We start from the raw sequence: 17415 nt of genomic DNA, 5'->3' as shown, positions 1-17415 counted from the left end.
CGGGACTCAGTAGGGGAGTGTGAGTAAAAGTTTTATTATTTTATGAGAAATAAAAGGGTGCCATATTTTAAAAAGTGGGGCACATATTTATTAATAGTTCCTTTTTATACATACCCCCTTATATAATAGTTCCCCTAACCTTATAGCTCATATATATTTATATGGAGAGACATATTAATAAAGCTGGAGGGAATATTATATAAGTGGGTATGTATAGAAAGGAACTATTAATAGTAAATCTAGTTGGAGATCTGTTATTAATTGGGGAGGGGGAATAGTTCCCCTAGCTTTTTTAATAATAGATCCTCCTTATAAATAGGCCCCTCCCCTTATAAATAATGTACATAATGTTTACCTTGGACTTAAAGGGGCTCTATGGTTGGGAAACATTTTTTAGATAAGCACATCCTTGCATAGCCTTTAGAAAGGCTATTTCACATGTACCTTTTGTATGTAAATTGCCTCAGTAGATTTTGAATAAGTCCGTTTTTATTCATATGCTAATGAGCCTTCTCTGCAGTGTCTGCTCTATGTGTATGTACAGCAGAGATGAGTCATAAGCACAGCAGCCTCTGGGATGCATGGGGATGTCCCCGTTGCCACCTGTGCATGGGCCTTTCCTCCGCAGCTCCTTACATTAAAGGAATAGGAGCCACGGAAGCACAGGCCCCAAAATGGGACAGAATAGGACCTGTCCTATATGATGCAGCCTGGACTATCGGCCCACCAATGGGACGGTGAAAACCACGGTGTGTGTATGGGCACATAGAAAAGAATGGGTCAGTGTACTAGCCCATTCAGCATAAAGAAATACAAGAGTTCCTAAAAGTGATGATATGACAGAGGTCTATCCTCAACATCATCTAATCTGTCTAGGATTCCATAATAAGACAGAAGGATATTAGCAAGCCTACATCTACTAGCTATGGTTAGTTTGGAACAACTTTCCGACTGAGTCCCATCAAAAACTGTGTGCAAGTGTACCTACAAGAATTGGTGCTGTTTTGCAGGAAAAGAGTGGGCACCCCAAATATTCATTTGATTTACACTTCTCTTTTGTTCATTCACTTTGCATTTTACTAATTGACAAACATTTCTATTTTTGAAAGCATTTTTACTTTGCAGCATTTCTTCCCCCACCTGCCTAAAACCTTTGCACACCACTGTACATACCAAACTATTAACAGAACATTTGGACGATTTATTTTAGTGTATTTTATTTACTTCAACTGATTCTGAGGTAGCTATCTTGTCTGAGAAGTTGCTCCATTTTGTGAATAGTCATTTAGAGCTATGCCTTATAGTAGTAACTTGGACACAAGAAACTTCAGTTAGATGACTGATTGATTTCTGTGTTATGTGTGCAGACTAGAGATGAGCGAACACTAAAATGTTCGAGGTTCGAAATTCGATTCGAACAGCCGCTCACTGTTCGAGTGTTCGAACCCCATTATAGTCTATGGGGAACATATACTCGTTAAGGGGGAAACCCAAATCCGTGTCTGGAGGGTCACCAAGTCCACTATGACACCCCAGGAAATGATACCAACACCCTGGAATGACACTGGGACAGCAGCGGAAGCATGTCTGGGGGCAAAAAAGTCACTTTATTTCATGGAAATCCCTGTCAGCTTGCGATTTTCGCAAGCTAACTTTTCCCCATAGAAATGCATTGGCCAGCGCTGATTGGCCAGAGTACGGAATTCGACCAATCAGCGCTGGCTCTGCTGGAGGAGGCGGAGTCTAAGATCGCTCCACACCAGTCTCCATTCAGGTCCGACCTTAGACTCCGCCTCCTCCGGCAGAGCCAGCGCTGATTGGCCGAAGGCTGGCCAATGCATTCCTATGCGAATGCAGAGACTTAGCAGTGCTGAGCCAGTTCTGCTCAACTACACATCTGATGCACACTCGGCTCTGCTACATCTGATGTAGCATCTGATGTAGCATCTGACGTAGCATCTGATGTAGCAGAGCCGAGGGTGCACTAGAACCCCTGTGCAAACTCAGCTCACGCTAATAGAATGCATTGGCCAGCGCTGATTGGCCAATGCATTCTATTAGCCCGATGAAGTAGAGCTGAATGTGTGTGCTAAGTGTGCATCAGATGTAGCAAAGCCGAGTGTGCATCAGATGTGTAGTTGAGCAGAACTGGCTCAGCACTGCTAAGTCTCTGCATTCGCATAGGAATGCATTGGCCAGCCTTCGGCCAATCAGCGCTGGCTCTGCCGGAGGAGGCGGAGTCTAAGGTCGGACCTGAATGGAGACTGGTGTGGAGCGATCTTAGACTCCGCCTCCTCCAGCAGAGCCAGCGCTGATTGGTCGAGTTCCGTACTCTGGCCAATCAGCGCTGTCCAATGCATTCCTATTGGAAAAAGTTTATGTCACAAAAATCACAATTACACACCCGATAGAGCCCCAAAAAGTTATTTTTAATAACATTCCTACCTAAATAAAGGTTATCCCTAGCTATCCCTGCCTGTACAGCTATCCCTGTCTCTTAGTCACAAAGTTCACATTCTCATATGACCCGGATTTGAAATCCACTATTCGTCTAAAATGGAGGTCACCTGATTTCGGCAGCCAATGACTTTTTCCGATTTTTTTCGATGCCTCCGGTGTCGTAGTTCCTGTCCCACCTCCCCTGCGCTGTTATTGGTGCAAAAAAAGCGCCAGGGAAGGTGGGAGGGGAATCAAATTTTTTTGGAGTTTGCCACGTGATGTTCGATTCGAAACGAACACATCGAACAGCCTGATATCCGATCGAACATGTGTTCGATAGAACACTGTTCGCTCATCTCTAGTGCAGACCCAATAACATGAGCATGGACAAATAACAGAAATTTCCTTATCACTGTCCCATTAGTGGTGGATTCTGTGTTATTTGCTTCCTTTTTCAATTATTTAGGGAAACTTTGTATTTTTTGCCTTTGATTATACAAGGTATTCCCCTAATATGTATAATTCAGCAAATATTACCTTATTGCTTTCTAACTGAATATTCTTTGGAGCCTAGTTGGGTGGTATCATTTTGTTCTGTCCTGCTGGGATTTGCATGCCTTTCTATGTTCTGCAAAATTAACAATAACACTTCTTGTATTATGAAAATTCATGAACTGTTCCAAAGTTGATCTACAGGGTAGGACACAAACCTCTATCACTGCTGATGATTAAACAGCTATAGTGGCCACTTATAGTCTTGAGGATAATATATAGAAAAAATAATTAGGCTGTCACCCAGCAGGCAGAGATGGTAATGTGTCTAGCTGCTCATGGGATGCTGTGCAGAGGGATCATAGGATTGGCAGTAGAGCACATTGAAAGATGAATATAAAACACAAGATGGTCTGATCAGAGCGGGCAGGATACTGAGCTTCAGGGATAGGAGTACAACATAAAATAAATTAAAAATTCTTTATGCGCCATCTTGTATATTAGTTCAGTTAATCTGTTTTAATAACATGCTGCTATTACAAGCCAAACTGATCAAATGCTCCATAAAATTATTTTTATGGAGCATGTTTTTTTTTGTTCTTTTTACAGTCACAGGCCAAACAACCACTGCAATGATAACATTCTGTCACTTGTCTATCAAGCCATGTACATGGTTGTGTGGGTTTCGTGTAATTGCTTTGTGCCATTCCGTCCCTTATGATACACCCTCTTCTATATGTAACTCGTGGATGTGTATCAATGTTGGATGAGATATCAAGGTCTTTCCAAAGAATATCACAATTGAGGGAAATAATGTCCCACATGTGATGTGTCTCTGCATTGTGGGTAGCTATCAGTCTAATTTTTGGTGGTGCCATTACCAGGAATTTAGGGGTTCAGTTGGGGAGGCAGTCATTTTTATCAGAGGTAAAACTGTGAAAAAAAACCAGTAGTTTGGCACTTTTGATTTTTTTTTTCCTGCTACAGAGTTTACTGTACGGGAAATATTTTTTTTTTATAGATTTGTAGAGCAGGCATTTTCAAACACAGAGATACCTAATATGTTTGTGTTTCACAATATTTAATTACTTTTACAGTATATGTGTTCTAGGGAAAGGGGGGTGATTTGAACTTTTAATAGTTTTTATTTTTATATATTTTGTTTTTCTTTTTTTTTTTTATTTATTTATTAGAGCCCCTAGGGGTCTTGAACGCCATTGGTCTGATCATTAATGCCATGCATTACAATGCTAATGCATTGCAAAAATTTGGCAGCTCTAGTGCAGGCTACATAGAGTAGCCTGCAATAGATCAAAAAGAAAGACAGGCCTGGGAGCGTTCACAAAGTTTCCAGCTGTCATAGTAATGGAAAGCCAGCCCCAAAGCATGATCTGGGTGCCAACGATATTCAGGGAAATGGCAGCGCCCACATGCTGCTGGTAAAATGGCCCTTGGTCAGCTTTGACCAAGGCGCCAGAGGGTACCCAGCAGACACACAAAGGCTATGGTGGGCGCCTGGCTCCTGAGTGGCCGCCATCTTTAAACACCTAAAACATACTAGTATGGCGGATGTTGGGAAAAGGGTTGATATTCATCAATTTGCAGATTGTAAGGCACGATTCACATCAGCGTTCGGGTTTCTGTTCTGGGAGTCCATTTGCAAGCAGCACTTTTCTCTCTGTGTGTTTCATGCAGACACTAAGAGGAAACCACAAGGACCCCATTATAGTTTATGGGGTCTGCGGGTTTCCAGAAGGTAACTGCTTTTTAATGCATATGGGTTTCTGTTCGGGGGGTCCCCAAGCAGACTCCCCAAATGGAAGCTTATGTGAACCGTCCTAATACTGATGCTTTGATGAAATAGCTGGGTCTTATAAGTCCAATAACATTGTTGTGACGTAGTTGATATGCTGCTATTATAACAGATTTAGTAAAGGCTGTAACACTAGTACCCTACGCTTGCCGGTGTACTATTTATCTCAGACAACAGAGTCGCTAACTTTCCTCTAATAAACACTGTATGGATCCAGCCTCTCAATGTGCCTGTGTACTACCTTCTACTGCTAATAAGTTGTACCTGCCCATAGGGCAGGCAAGTCCTTTCTCCCTGCATTGTAAAGGGCCAACATGTCTCTTCGGGCCTCCTGAGTGATGTTAGTGGCCCTGGGAGACTGGTGAGGTCTGTGATTGGGCCTCACCGGTCACCATGATATGATGACAGCAATACACTAGTGTCTAAGCATCATGATATCATCGTGCACCATGTGACTGCTGAGGCCCAGTCTTAGATCTCAGTAGTCCCCTGGGGCCCATTATGTCATTCAGGATGCCAAAATAAGTCTGAAGAAGACAGGGACCCAGACACAGTAATGAAGACCAGGAATTGTGAGTAAGACTCTTTATGTTTGCTCACCACTCCTGGGCCTCCGCTTATTTCACTCTGGGGTATGAAGTATAATAGGGGTTTGTGGATGGCTCATTAGGAACCTGGTTCGTTAGGAACTGGTTCACCCATCCCCAGCTATGAACAGATTGAAAATCTGGTTATATAATTGATTTTTTTTTCTCTTTGCATGACTTCTGCACATGAATATTTGGTTATGCTAATAGATTCGTCTTAACAGTTCAATGATGGCAGAAACCTACAAAGTGAAATAGCCTAATTGGGTAATATTATTTATCATCCACCCACGCTGTTTCCACCTGAATGCAACAATGCTATTTTTCGCTGTCTTTTGCAATTATATTGCTAATTTAATAAAATGGTGTTGCTAAGCAAAAGCTGAGTGTCAAAACAGAAGTTCAACAAAAAGATATTAATTTCAATATATTTTACATGTTTTCATAGATGTTACTTTTACCTGTTTAGGTATTTTATAGTATTTCTTAGTATTTTTATTCATACACACCATGTGCATATCAGCTCATTGTATATCCACTTGCAGATAAGTGGATGTGAATATGTAGTTATGCTCCCTTTTGTGACTATAACAGCTTTCACTTCTCTATTAAAGGGACAATCTAATGTGCTCCTTTAAGGCATTAAGCTATGTGTACATCTGTGACAGAGTCTCTATTGCAGTGTCCTCCAAAAATCGGCAGAGGAAAAAGTCCTGCATGGAGAACCTTTTTCTCCACTGGTTCCAGTTTAAAAATGGTGACAATATAGGCTTTAATGACATCCTTTTCTACAGTGGGTGTGTGTGTGTGTGTGTGTGTGTGTGTGTGTGTATGTGTGTGTGTGTGTGTGTCTGTCTATGTCTCCTATACAAATTTCAGAAGTTCATGTATGTAAAAACTGCTTGGACTGTGGCACAAATGTTTTCCTCAGTGGGACATAAACTCTTATCACAATGACTTACTGCTGATGATTAGTCAGAAGGATTAAGAAGATGTTACTCAAATTATGTCTTTCGCCAATTTCTCCAATAGGCACTATGCATTCTAGTAGGTGGTGCTCTTCAGTTCTTCAGATTACCACCAAGCCTAGATTTCTCCATCAATGCATGATAGTGATTTACTATCAAGGCAGTTTATTAAACAGTAGTGAATGAAACAACCAAAGATAGGATCTGTGAGATTTTTTTTGTTTATTTTAAATGTAGATTGTGAGCCCCATATTGGGCTCACAATGTACTTTTTTTTTTTTTTTCCTATCAGTATGTCTTTGAAGTATGGGAGGAAATCCACACAAACATGGGAGAACATACAAACTCCTAGCAGATGTTGTTCCTGGCAGGATTTGAACCTAGCACTGCAAGGCTGCAGTGCCAACCACTGAGCCACCGTTTTGCCCCTAGGATCTGTGAGTTTCTGTTATGTACCTCTTCATGGGTGAGCTAAGCTATAGGTAATAACACTTTACAATACTATCATTAAAATCTAATCTGGGAAAATCTAGTAGACTGGACACTTCATTGACTAATTTATGATAATGGTAGAATCCCATAAGAGTACCATATTTATAAAAAAAAAAAAAAGAAAAAAAAAAGACCTTTCACTTCTTCTGACACATTAGATATATTCTTCCTAGAAATATATGAAGAAATTGAAAACCAGCTTTTGTCAGTAGGGGTGGCTTTGCACAGTCAGACACTGTCCAATCAGTGTGCACTTTGACATAGTGGGTAGGAATACACCCATTTGACATGAGGAAGGGTAACACCCAGTGGTCAATTTATTTGTAAATGTCTAGGAGAACAGCACAGTCATAGAATGCTAATTTACGTTAGAATTTTTATAACCAAACACTGAGGCATAGTATAATTATTTATGGCGGTGAAATAACTGTTGTTCTGACACAGTATACCAATGTGGAGTGACACTAAATTGTCATGTCACTTTGACACAGATTGAATGTGAGAATTGTGTGATGCAGCTGCACTATGACAGGCTTGATGGTTGCTGTCCCTCACTGTCTGTCTAGTTCTTGCCTGTTAATGAATTCTAGCTCTATCACTAAAATATATCCATTAATTAAATCTCTTTCTTCTTTTTTTCCTCACTTACTGTTCCTCACACACTGTTTCTAATATGTATAAGTGATTATTCTTTCCTGAACTCTGATGCTCTCCTCTCTCTCTTGCCACTAAAAATGTCAATATTCAGATTGTTCTGATCTACAGTGTTGGCCAAAAGTATTGGCGCCCCTGCAATTCTGTCAGATAATACTCATTTTCTTCCAGAAAATGATTGCAATCACAAATTCTTTGGTATTATTATCTTCATTGAATTTGTCTTCAATGGAAAACCACAAAAAGAATTGTCAAAAAGCCAAATTGGATATAATTCCACACCAAACATAAAAAAGTGGGTGGACAAAAGTATTGGAGACTGCTGTGGTCTGATCTTAGACTCCGCCTCCTCACAGACAAGTCTTCGGCAGAACCAGCATTGATTGGCCGAATGCTGTACACTGGCCAATCAACGCTGGTCAATTCATTAATATGAGAACAAGTAAGCTCCCTCGTAACAGCAAGCTGCCAGCTCTCCCGTCTAGCAAGGACAAGCCTGCGGCAAATCAACGCTGGTTCTGCATCAGGCTCGTCCTTGCTAGTTTTTCTGAATATTTACTGCGAATAGCTAGTAGTATTCGATCGAGTATGAATATTTCGAATACCTACTCGATTGACTACTACTCACTCATCTCTAATAAAGAACAATACAATTCCATCCTCTGTACAAAACTTTTCTCCATGTGGGTCTCCTATATCAACTGTAATCTATGGGTGGTTACACTTCTGCACATCATCATAAAACTATATGGGTTATACTTATGTTCAGTCTCTAAATGGAAAAAGTGGTGTTCAGGATTTATAGGTGACAGATGAATACATCCAGCACAACTATATACAAGCAATCTGAGTACTTCTCCAGAAATAGTTATTTGCTTCATTTTAACAGGGAGTATAAAATATATCTAAGTACCTCTATGTTGATACATTGAGCAACTTTGAAATACAATGAAATGTGCTGTGGAGGTGTCTCCTGACTTGCTCCTGACTTGCTTAATTCACCTCGACTTCGATTTTGTTTCTACAATCCTATATCAGAAGTTTTAGAATTTTTTATGTTCATTCCAATACTTGGATTGTTTTAATGTAGGTCAATAAATTTTTATTTATTTATTTATTTTGCCATAACTTCTGTCGGTGTAGATACATTTTCCGGCACCTGTAACTTTTTTTTTAACATTTCTGTGTAAGGTCCACTTCCACTGTCCACTTTGCCTAGATTGTATTACATGCATACCTATCATCATCTGAATGCTTCCTCTAGCTTTTCTATCAAGAATTTTTCCAAACCAGTGGCGTAACTACCGTGGTAGCAGCTGCCACCGGGCCCGGGACATTAGGGGCCCGGCGACAGCTGCTACCCCTGCGGGTTTTTTTTTTCCTTAATAGGCTCTGAAAAGACCCCAGAGTATAATAATTGTTCATGGGTGTTCATTATGGGGCATAATGGTGTGTGTAGGGGCCACTATGGGGCATAATGGTGTGTGCTGGGGGCCACTATGGGGCATAATAGAGCACGCAGGAATGCAGCGGAGGTTGGTCGGTCGAGGTCTTTAGTGTCAGTCAGGAGCGGGAGGCCATGTCAAAAGTTCGCCACGGGGCCCTGCCATTCCTAGTTACGCCACTGTTCCAAACCATAAAAACTGGTGGAATAAACATCTCTGTTAGTACCTGCTGTTTATTTTCCCTAATAAAAAATGTAATGCCTGGGGGAAGAGGAAGGGAAACCAACTGCCAACTGCAATGGTTGCTTGAGCTCTGTCGCACAGAGGCCTGGAGAGCTCAACATACCAGTATTATACCTGCCAGCATGGTGAAAATCAGGAGGGATAAGGGGGTGAGATCCCCTGCACACCCAAACCAGCTTGGCAACAAGTTGATCTACAGAAATTTCTGTAGGGAGCTCGCATAGCAGCGAAGTCCTTCAAAGATGGCACCCAAAAGTGCAAAAGGCCAAGACAAAGCAGCAGGCTCAAACCTGCACAGCAAGCAATGAAGGAGAGAGCTCAGAGATCATCTCCTCTCACATTTCCATATCCTTCTTGCTTAAAGCCTTAACCCAGTTTATTCAGCCTGTTCTTTCAGACCTTGCAGATATTAAAGTTGAACTCTCATATCTACGACGCTTAGTAGAGGTTTTTGAAGAAGCCTGCACTGACATTACTAGTCACACCTCAGCACTAGCTTCACAAGTTGCCGACAGGCACATAGATAAAACATTAATGCTCTTGGAAGACCAAGAAAACTGCAGCCACCGTCACAATGTGCAAATTAAAGACCTTTCTGAAACGTATTCATCAGACAATCTTAGAGACAAAAATCACTTCTTTACTAGGCCCAGAGAGGGCTGCTTCGGTCTTCATAGAACGAGCACATAAAACATTGCAGCCAAGATGACCCCTCGGAATGCCATTTGTCTCCTTCTCTCTTAAGTTGACACACAGGATATTTTAAAAGTGGCCAGAAATAGTGGAAGAATCTTACATGGCACTGACAAACTGACTCTCTACCAAGATTTGGTCCCCTCCACCTTGGCCAAGAGAAGGCTTTTAAAGCCACTTCTTGAAATCCTGAGAGGAATGGAGAAACTTTCTATACAGCCCAAAGGGCGACCCATAACTGTGTATGCCCCATACGAATCCTGTAAAAGTACCATCCTGGATGCCTTCTCCAGCAATAGCTAGGTTGCCGCTATTCTCAAGCAAAGATGGACAGAAGCAGAAGTTTAAGTCACTGAAGTCTAGAAGATCTCTTAACAGGATCCCAGCCATCCAGCAGTAACTCCCTCACCTGCATCAGCGGTTGCCCACCTCTCCTGATGCTGTTTTTGCGGGGTTACAGACTGTCCTGTATATCCCTTGACAGTTGTCATTGAGAAGCTGGTCGAGTGCGGTCTCGGGCTTCACAAATTTTCTACTCTACCACCATGTCATTTGCACCTGTTTGTTGTTGTTCTCTGCTTAGTGCTGAAATGTGTTGGCACTTATACTGTTGTTGTTGTTGATGCACCACCTTTAATAGGTCACTTTGCACCTTGCTACTGTGTATTATTGGCAATCGTAGTGGATTCGGGCATTCATTTCATTCATTATTATCCTACATACGTCCTGAGTATGCTTACTAGTTTTATCTTAACAGATGAATGTGGTATTTACTGCCGCAGGTTTATATTTATTTACTTTCAAGCATTTTCCATTTTACTACTTGGACTTTATTTGATGTGTCCTACCATGCACGTGAATCTCACTTGAAGAAACAAATACAAGCTGAAATTGATTCTATTCTTGCACAGATAGCTTGTCTTGAGCATCTCAACAACATTCAATTGCTGATTTCCACCAAACACAGCTTAACAACATCCGAAGTTGTCTTCCTGACATTCTCCATGCCAGACCCGCAAAGCATTTTCTGCAGTACCAACAACGGATTTACGCACATGGTGACGAGTGATTAGCTGTTGTCTGCTTTAATCAAAAGAACAAAGGCAAGGAATTACATTTCCTTGCTCAGATCCACAGACAGAATCACCCATAATGCCACTTCCTAAATTTCTGACACCTTCCACTCCTTTTATTCTTCCCTATACAATCTATTATGTTCGGCTGACACCATCTCTGAAGATGCTAGTGAAGAACAGATAGAGAACTTTCTCACTTTCTTATCACTTCCTCGACTAAATCAAAGTCTAGCAGATAGCTTATTGCTTCCTATGACTGACAAAGAAATGAAGTGGGTCATACTTAGCTTTCCTCCGAACAAACATCCAAGCCCAGAAGGTTTCCTGATAAGCTATTACAAGACATTCCTCCCTTCGCTGCTACCAGACTGACTCAGACCTTTAATGCTGTCCTCTCTGGTTTCCTAACACAGTCTCTGGAGGTCTAATAACCGATAAACACTGATCTCTCATCTCCTGGTGGTGGTGAAGTCCTTAATCCGATTGAATTGGCGCCATAAAACCCCTCCTATCTTTTTTTACAATGAATTGCAAAAGCTAATCAAATAGCTCTGTTGAACTGTTCAAGGAGAACTCACTCCTATCTCAAGACCTGGAGCCCATGGTTTATAATCCAGTTTACAACACTCTGACCTGGATGGTGACTAGCATCCTCCAATAGTCCCCTGCTAGAGAACCTTGACATCTCAATATCCCCACTTCACCTATTTTTCTTACCTGTTCTAACATCTCCTTCTCAACCCTTTGCACCTCACCACCCGCTTTCTCTCTTCCTATATATAAAAATTCTAATTTTTTTATTGACGACATGCATTTATTTCATTGTGTATTACTATGCCTATTCATTGCATGTACTTTGTACCATTCTATACCTCTTTACATGTTAATATTCTGTCAAACTAAGAATTCAAAAAAAAGTAGCGCCCACCATTATCTATATTTTTGTAGATTCATTCTGCCATAAATTATTGAATGACTAAGTATTAAATTTTCCCTACAGTATGAACAAAGTGACTGAAATAGTCCCCCTAGCTAATCTCTTCATACCTTAAAAGTCCATAAAATCAATTTAGTATATTCCTTATATTCCTGCCAGGAAAAAAAGAACAAAATGTGATGGATCACTCCAAAATATGTCAAATTCCTCTGTTTCTAGGCCAACATATATACTCATAACATAGTCCCCAGCAGCAATGTTTGCAAATTTAGAGAGATGATGAATGAGTATAAGGTAACGGAACATAAGGGAATCAAAACTATAATGTTAAAAGTTACGAACATAAAAAGGAAAATGTTAAGTGTCTGAGCTTCTTGGAGGGTTTAGAAGATAATGACTGGGAGGTATTTATTTCAACATCACTAGCTCAATATTGTGAAAAGCAAAAATAGTCAAAGTCTTTCTTAGAAATATAAACCTTGTTCTTAGGGAGCTTCACTTTGTTTTATACTGATAAAGCAAATCTCCTTCAGGGATCGAAAGATAAAATGTTGATGCATTACATCCTTCTTAGTTTATTACCTAGTACAAGATTTTAGAAAAAGAATTCTATATTTAAGATACAGTGTTGGCCATAAGTATTGGCACCCTGCAATTCTGTCAGATAATACTCATTTTCTTCCAGAAAATTATTGCAATCACAAATTCTTTGGTATTATTATCTTCATTTAATTTGTCTTCAATGGAAAACCACAAAAAGAATTGTCAAAAAGCCTAATTGGATATAATTCCACACCAAACATAAAAAAAGGGGTGGACAAAAGTATTGGCACTGTTTGAAAAATCATGTGATGATTCTCTAATTTGTGTAATTAACAGCACCTGTTCCTTACCTGAGGCACCTAACAGGTGGTGGCAATAACTAAATCACACTTGCAGCCAGTTGAAATGGATTAAAGTTGACTCAACCTCTGTCCTGTGTCCTTGTGTGTACCACATTGACCATGGAGAAAAGAAAGAAGACCAAAGAACTGTCTGAGGACTTGAGAAGCAAAATTGTGAGGAAGCATGAGCAATCTCAAGGCTACAAGTCCATCTCCAAAGACATGAATGTTCCTGTGTCTACCGTGCGCATTGTCATCAAGAAGTTTAAAGCCCATGGCACTGTGGCTAACCTCCCTAGATGTGGACGGAAAAGAAAAATTGACGAGAGATTTCAATGCAAGATTGTGCGGATGGTGGATAAAGAACCTCGACTAACATCCAAACAAGTTCAAGCTGCCATGCAGTCCGAGGGTACAACAGTGTCAACCCATACTATCCGTCGGCGTCTGAATGAAAAGGGACTGTATGGTAGGATATCCAGGAAGACCCTACTTCTTACCCAGAGACATAAAAAAGCCAGGCTGGAGTTTACCAAAACTTACCTGAGAAAGCCAAAAACGTTTTGAAAGATTGTTCTCTGGTCAGATGAGACAAATGTAGAACTTTTTGGGAAAAGGCATCAACATAGAGTTTACAGGGAAAAAAAAGGCTTTCAAAGAAAAGAACACGGTCCCTACAGTCAAACATGGTGGAGGTTCCCTGATGTTTTGGGGTTGCTTTTCTGCCTCTGGCACTGGACTGCTTGACCGTGTGCATGGCATTAGGAAGTCTGAAGACTACCAACAAATTTTGCAGCATAATGTAGGGCCCACTGTGAGAAAGCTGGGTCTCCCTCAGAGGTCATGGGTCTTCCAGCAGGACAATGACCCAAAACACACTTCAGGTCAGCACTAGAAAATGGTTTGAGAGAAAGCACTGGAGACTTGTAAAGTAGCCAACAATGAATCCAGACCTGAATCCCATAGAACACCTGTGGAGAGATCTCAAAATGGCAGTTTGGAGAAGGCACCCTTCAAATCTCAGGGACCTGGAGCAGTTTGCCAAAGAAGAATGGTCTAAAATTCCAGCAGAGCATTGTAAGAAACTCATTGCTGGTTACCGGAAGCGGTTGTTCGCAGTTATTTTGTCTAAAGGTTGTGCTACCAAGTATTAGGCTGAGGGTGCCAATACTTTTGTCCGGCCCATTTTTGGAGTTTTGTGTAAAATGATCAATGATTTGACTTTTTTTTTCATTCTCGTTTGTGTTTTTTCATTGCAAGCGAAGTAAATGAAGATATTAATACCAAAGAGTTTGTGCTTGCAATCATTTTCTGGAAGACAATGAGTATTATCTGACAGAATTGCAGGGGTGCCAATACTTTTGGCCAACACTGTAACATCATGAATATTTATAAATATTTCCCATTGTAGACAGTCATGGCATATCACTTGTATAATTCCATTACACATTGACTTTTATTTGCAGGAATAGAATAGCCCTTTAAGTGGAATAATCCCATCAAGGCATATGACCATCACACAAGGATTGCCTTGTTTTGCGTAGCTCCATTTAGGAGAGCATCTACTATACAGAGAGTAAGCAGCGTTTGGATTCTGTCCAGGGGAGTCCGCAACGGTTCCCCACTGAACGGAATATCGAAGACAAGTGCAGTAAAAGCACATGGACCCCATAGACTATAATGGGGTACGTGTGCTTGCCGCGAGATCTCCGCTGAGATTTGGCAGATAGGAAAGTAGTTCACAATCTACTTTCCCGTTCGCATGATTCTGCGGGCAGCGCGCGGCCAGCACGCGGACCCTATTATAGTCTATGGAGTCTGTGTGCTTTTACAGCATAGCGCTTGCAATTGCATTTGTATTCCATTCGGGGGGGGGGGGGGGGGGGTCCCTATGCAGATTCCCCTGGACAGAATCCAAACACTGATATGAATGAGGGCTAACTCCTACACTGAAATTCTATATATGTTTCATCCTTGTTCTTCCATTTGAATGGACTATGCAATACCATATTCTCTCTCCTGCACCTTCCCAAAGCTACTATGGCAATGCTTAGCTTCATTAATAACCTACTGATTTTTATTTTTTTTTTTATGATATGACTGTCCCGTTGAGTATGTAGGCAGTCTATATTCTCCTTCCCTATAGACCTGAATACATTTACTTTGGTAAATGTAATCAGTTTCACCAAGGTCATAGCCCATCTAGTGACATGTTCATAGCATAAATATATTCAACAATGACTAACATTTGTAATGCGCTTTCCTTACATAAGGGACTCAAACCGCAGAGAGCGCTGTGGAGTAAGGGAGTCAGTGGCTACAGTATAGGCGCTCATCCCCAACACACATAAGTGCACTAATCTGTATATTTTTTCCATGTAGGAGCAAACACATGCAAAGAAAAGGAGAATACATAAACTCCTTGCAGATGTTGCCCTTGGTCAGATTCAAACCCAGGTCCTCTGTGCTTCTATTTTTTTTTTCTATTATTTTATTTTTAGTAACCATTAGTGATAGAAGGTTTCTCGGGGAAACGTTACTGTAAAAGGTTGCTGTTCTCTCTTTGGCTTCTAGGGTCTATAATTAATCTATCTATTTATCTATCTATCTATCTATCTATCTATCTATCATTCTGTCTCTAATTTGTCTTAAAATTTTAGAGTTAGTTAAACAACTCAGCATACCTGAAAGTCAGGCAGAAATAAATGTTCAGTTCCTATGTCTACATACAACAGACAAGGTTCAATCACTTTTACCACATTCTCTGTAAATATCAGAAATTCATTGCACAAATATAAAACATATATAGACTATGTATTCCTTGCAATATTAATATTACTAACCATAACATTACTCGAACAGCAAAATAATAATTTGAAAGCATTTGTTGCAACCTACCTTTCTTTTGGAGAATAGGACGAGAAGCACAGCATGCAAATTGTGATTGCTAGTCCCTTAAATATCTCAGAAAGGGAAAAGTAAATTCATCGTTTTATCCAACATTACCCAAAGAAATTGAAGATTTCTGTAGCATCTAAAATATGGCCAATAATTTTGCCACGCAGATGAGTGCCAGGTGAAAGTGCTTGTAAATTTTTCAATAGTCCTCGGTGACAGGAGACAGAGCAGTGCCTGCTGCTATGTACTGAATGGACAAGAAAATCTGCAGGCAGTGAGCCTTCTAGCTGTTCGCCAAAGCGAGGCGTTTCTTGTATCACAAAGATGATGGTATTAAAAGAAGCTTTGGAATGCAGTGAGGCTGAGGATTGGGCTGCTTTACATCACTATGAATATTTTGAATGTTTTTTCACACTTAGAAATCACATTTTGCACAAAGCTTTCCATTTCTCATCTGTTGAAATCCATTCCTTTTTCTCTAGAAAAATATATGGAACTGGTCAATAAAATACCAGCATAAACTAGACTTCCTAGGTTAATTTTACACTTAATCCTGGTTAATCCTCTCCTGTGCATAGCATAAAAGTCTGACCTTTTTATTTTATTGTATTCCATAAATTAGATAATATTTTCTATATAGTGATTGTCTTATAGTTTAATCTCAATTTTATGGATGTTAGTGTGTAAACTGAAATAAATACACAAAATTGAAAACAGAGAGAGGTCTATAGACCTTGTAATAAACTGCAATTTATCTCTTTAAAGAGGATCTTTCACCACTTGGGGCACATGCGCTTTTATATACCACTAGAAAGCTGACAGTGCGCAGAATTCAGCGCACTATCGGCTTTCCCGTTCTGTACCCCTGGTGAAGAGCTATTGGTGCCAGTACTGTAGCTCTTCACTGTCAGAAGGGAATTTCTGTCAGGAACACCCTTCCTCACAGTAGCGCCTATAGCGCTGTACTGTCAGAGTGATGAGGAACGCTTCCCTCCCCTCCTCATAGTGCTCGTTCATAGAATACTAAGGGGCGTTCCTCACAGCTCAGGGCTCGTTCACATCTGCGCACAAAACAGGGGCAGGAGACGGAAACCTGCTGGCATGTTTCAATCCCATTCATTTGAATGGGCTTGAAAAGTCTCCAGCCGTGAGCACCGGTGAGCGTTTTATCCTCTCCGTGGTGAAACCGTTTTTTTTTTTAAACCGGACACAGAGTCGGACATGCAGTACTCTGTGTCTGGTTTAAAAAAAAACCGGTTTCGCCGCGGAGCGCATAAAACGCTCACCGGCGCTCACGGCCGGACTCGGCATGACAGGTTTCTGTCTTCTGCATGCAGAAGACGGAAACCTGATAACAGAGTTAAGGAGCTGGTGTGAACCCAGCATCATCGCTGGGCGGTAAGCAACGCCCCCTATCACAGTACAGAGCTATAGATGCTGCTGTGAGGAAGGGTGTTCCTGATTGACTGTCACAAACGCCCTTCTGACAGTGAAGAGCTATGGTACCGGCACTGATAGCTCTTAACCATGGGCACAGAAAGGGAAAGCCGATAGTATGCTTTCTAGCGGTATATAAAACCGCTAGTGGTGAAAGGTCCTCTTTAACTGTCTTCACTCTCTTGTAACCGATCCATACTTTATAAAAGGCGAAAAAAATAATTTCTAACCTAAATTTATAATCTTGATCTTAACTTGCTGTCTTAGCCAAAAATGGAAATTTTAATGAGGGATGGGATGCAGCTAGTTCTCCCTATGTCTGCTGACTCAGTTGTTAAAATTACTACCACTTCACAG

General features: G+C 40.8%; 1 protein-coding gene across 1 annotated transcript in view; it reads right to left on the bottom strand.

Annotated features, from left to right (window-relative positions):
- The window catches only part of MCHR2 (melanin concentrating hormone receptor 2), a 137895-nt gene extending 122153 nt beyond the window's left edge, over positions 1 to 15742 (bottom strand). The window contains exon 1 of the mRNA XM_075266653.1: positions 15622 to 15742. Within this exon, the coding sequence (XP_075122754.1) occupies positions 15622 to 15656 (35 nt within the window). The 5' untranslated portion in view covers positions 15657 to 15742. The remainder of the gene's footprint in view (positions 1 to 15621) is intronic.
- Positions 15743 to 17415: the final 1673 nt, after the last annotated feature.

This window comes from Leptodactylus fuscus, chromosome 3, assembly GCF_031893055.1.
Source record: "Leptodactylus fuscus isolate aLepFus1 chromosome 3, aLepFus1.hap2, whole genome shotgun sequence".
Lineage (NCBI taxonomy): Eukaryota > Metazoa > Chordata > Amphibia > Anura > Leptodactylidae > Leptodactylus > Leptodactylus fuscus.
This window is presented reverse-complemented; position numbering and strand designations above follow the sequence as displayed.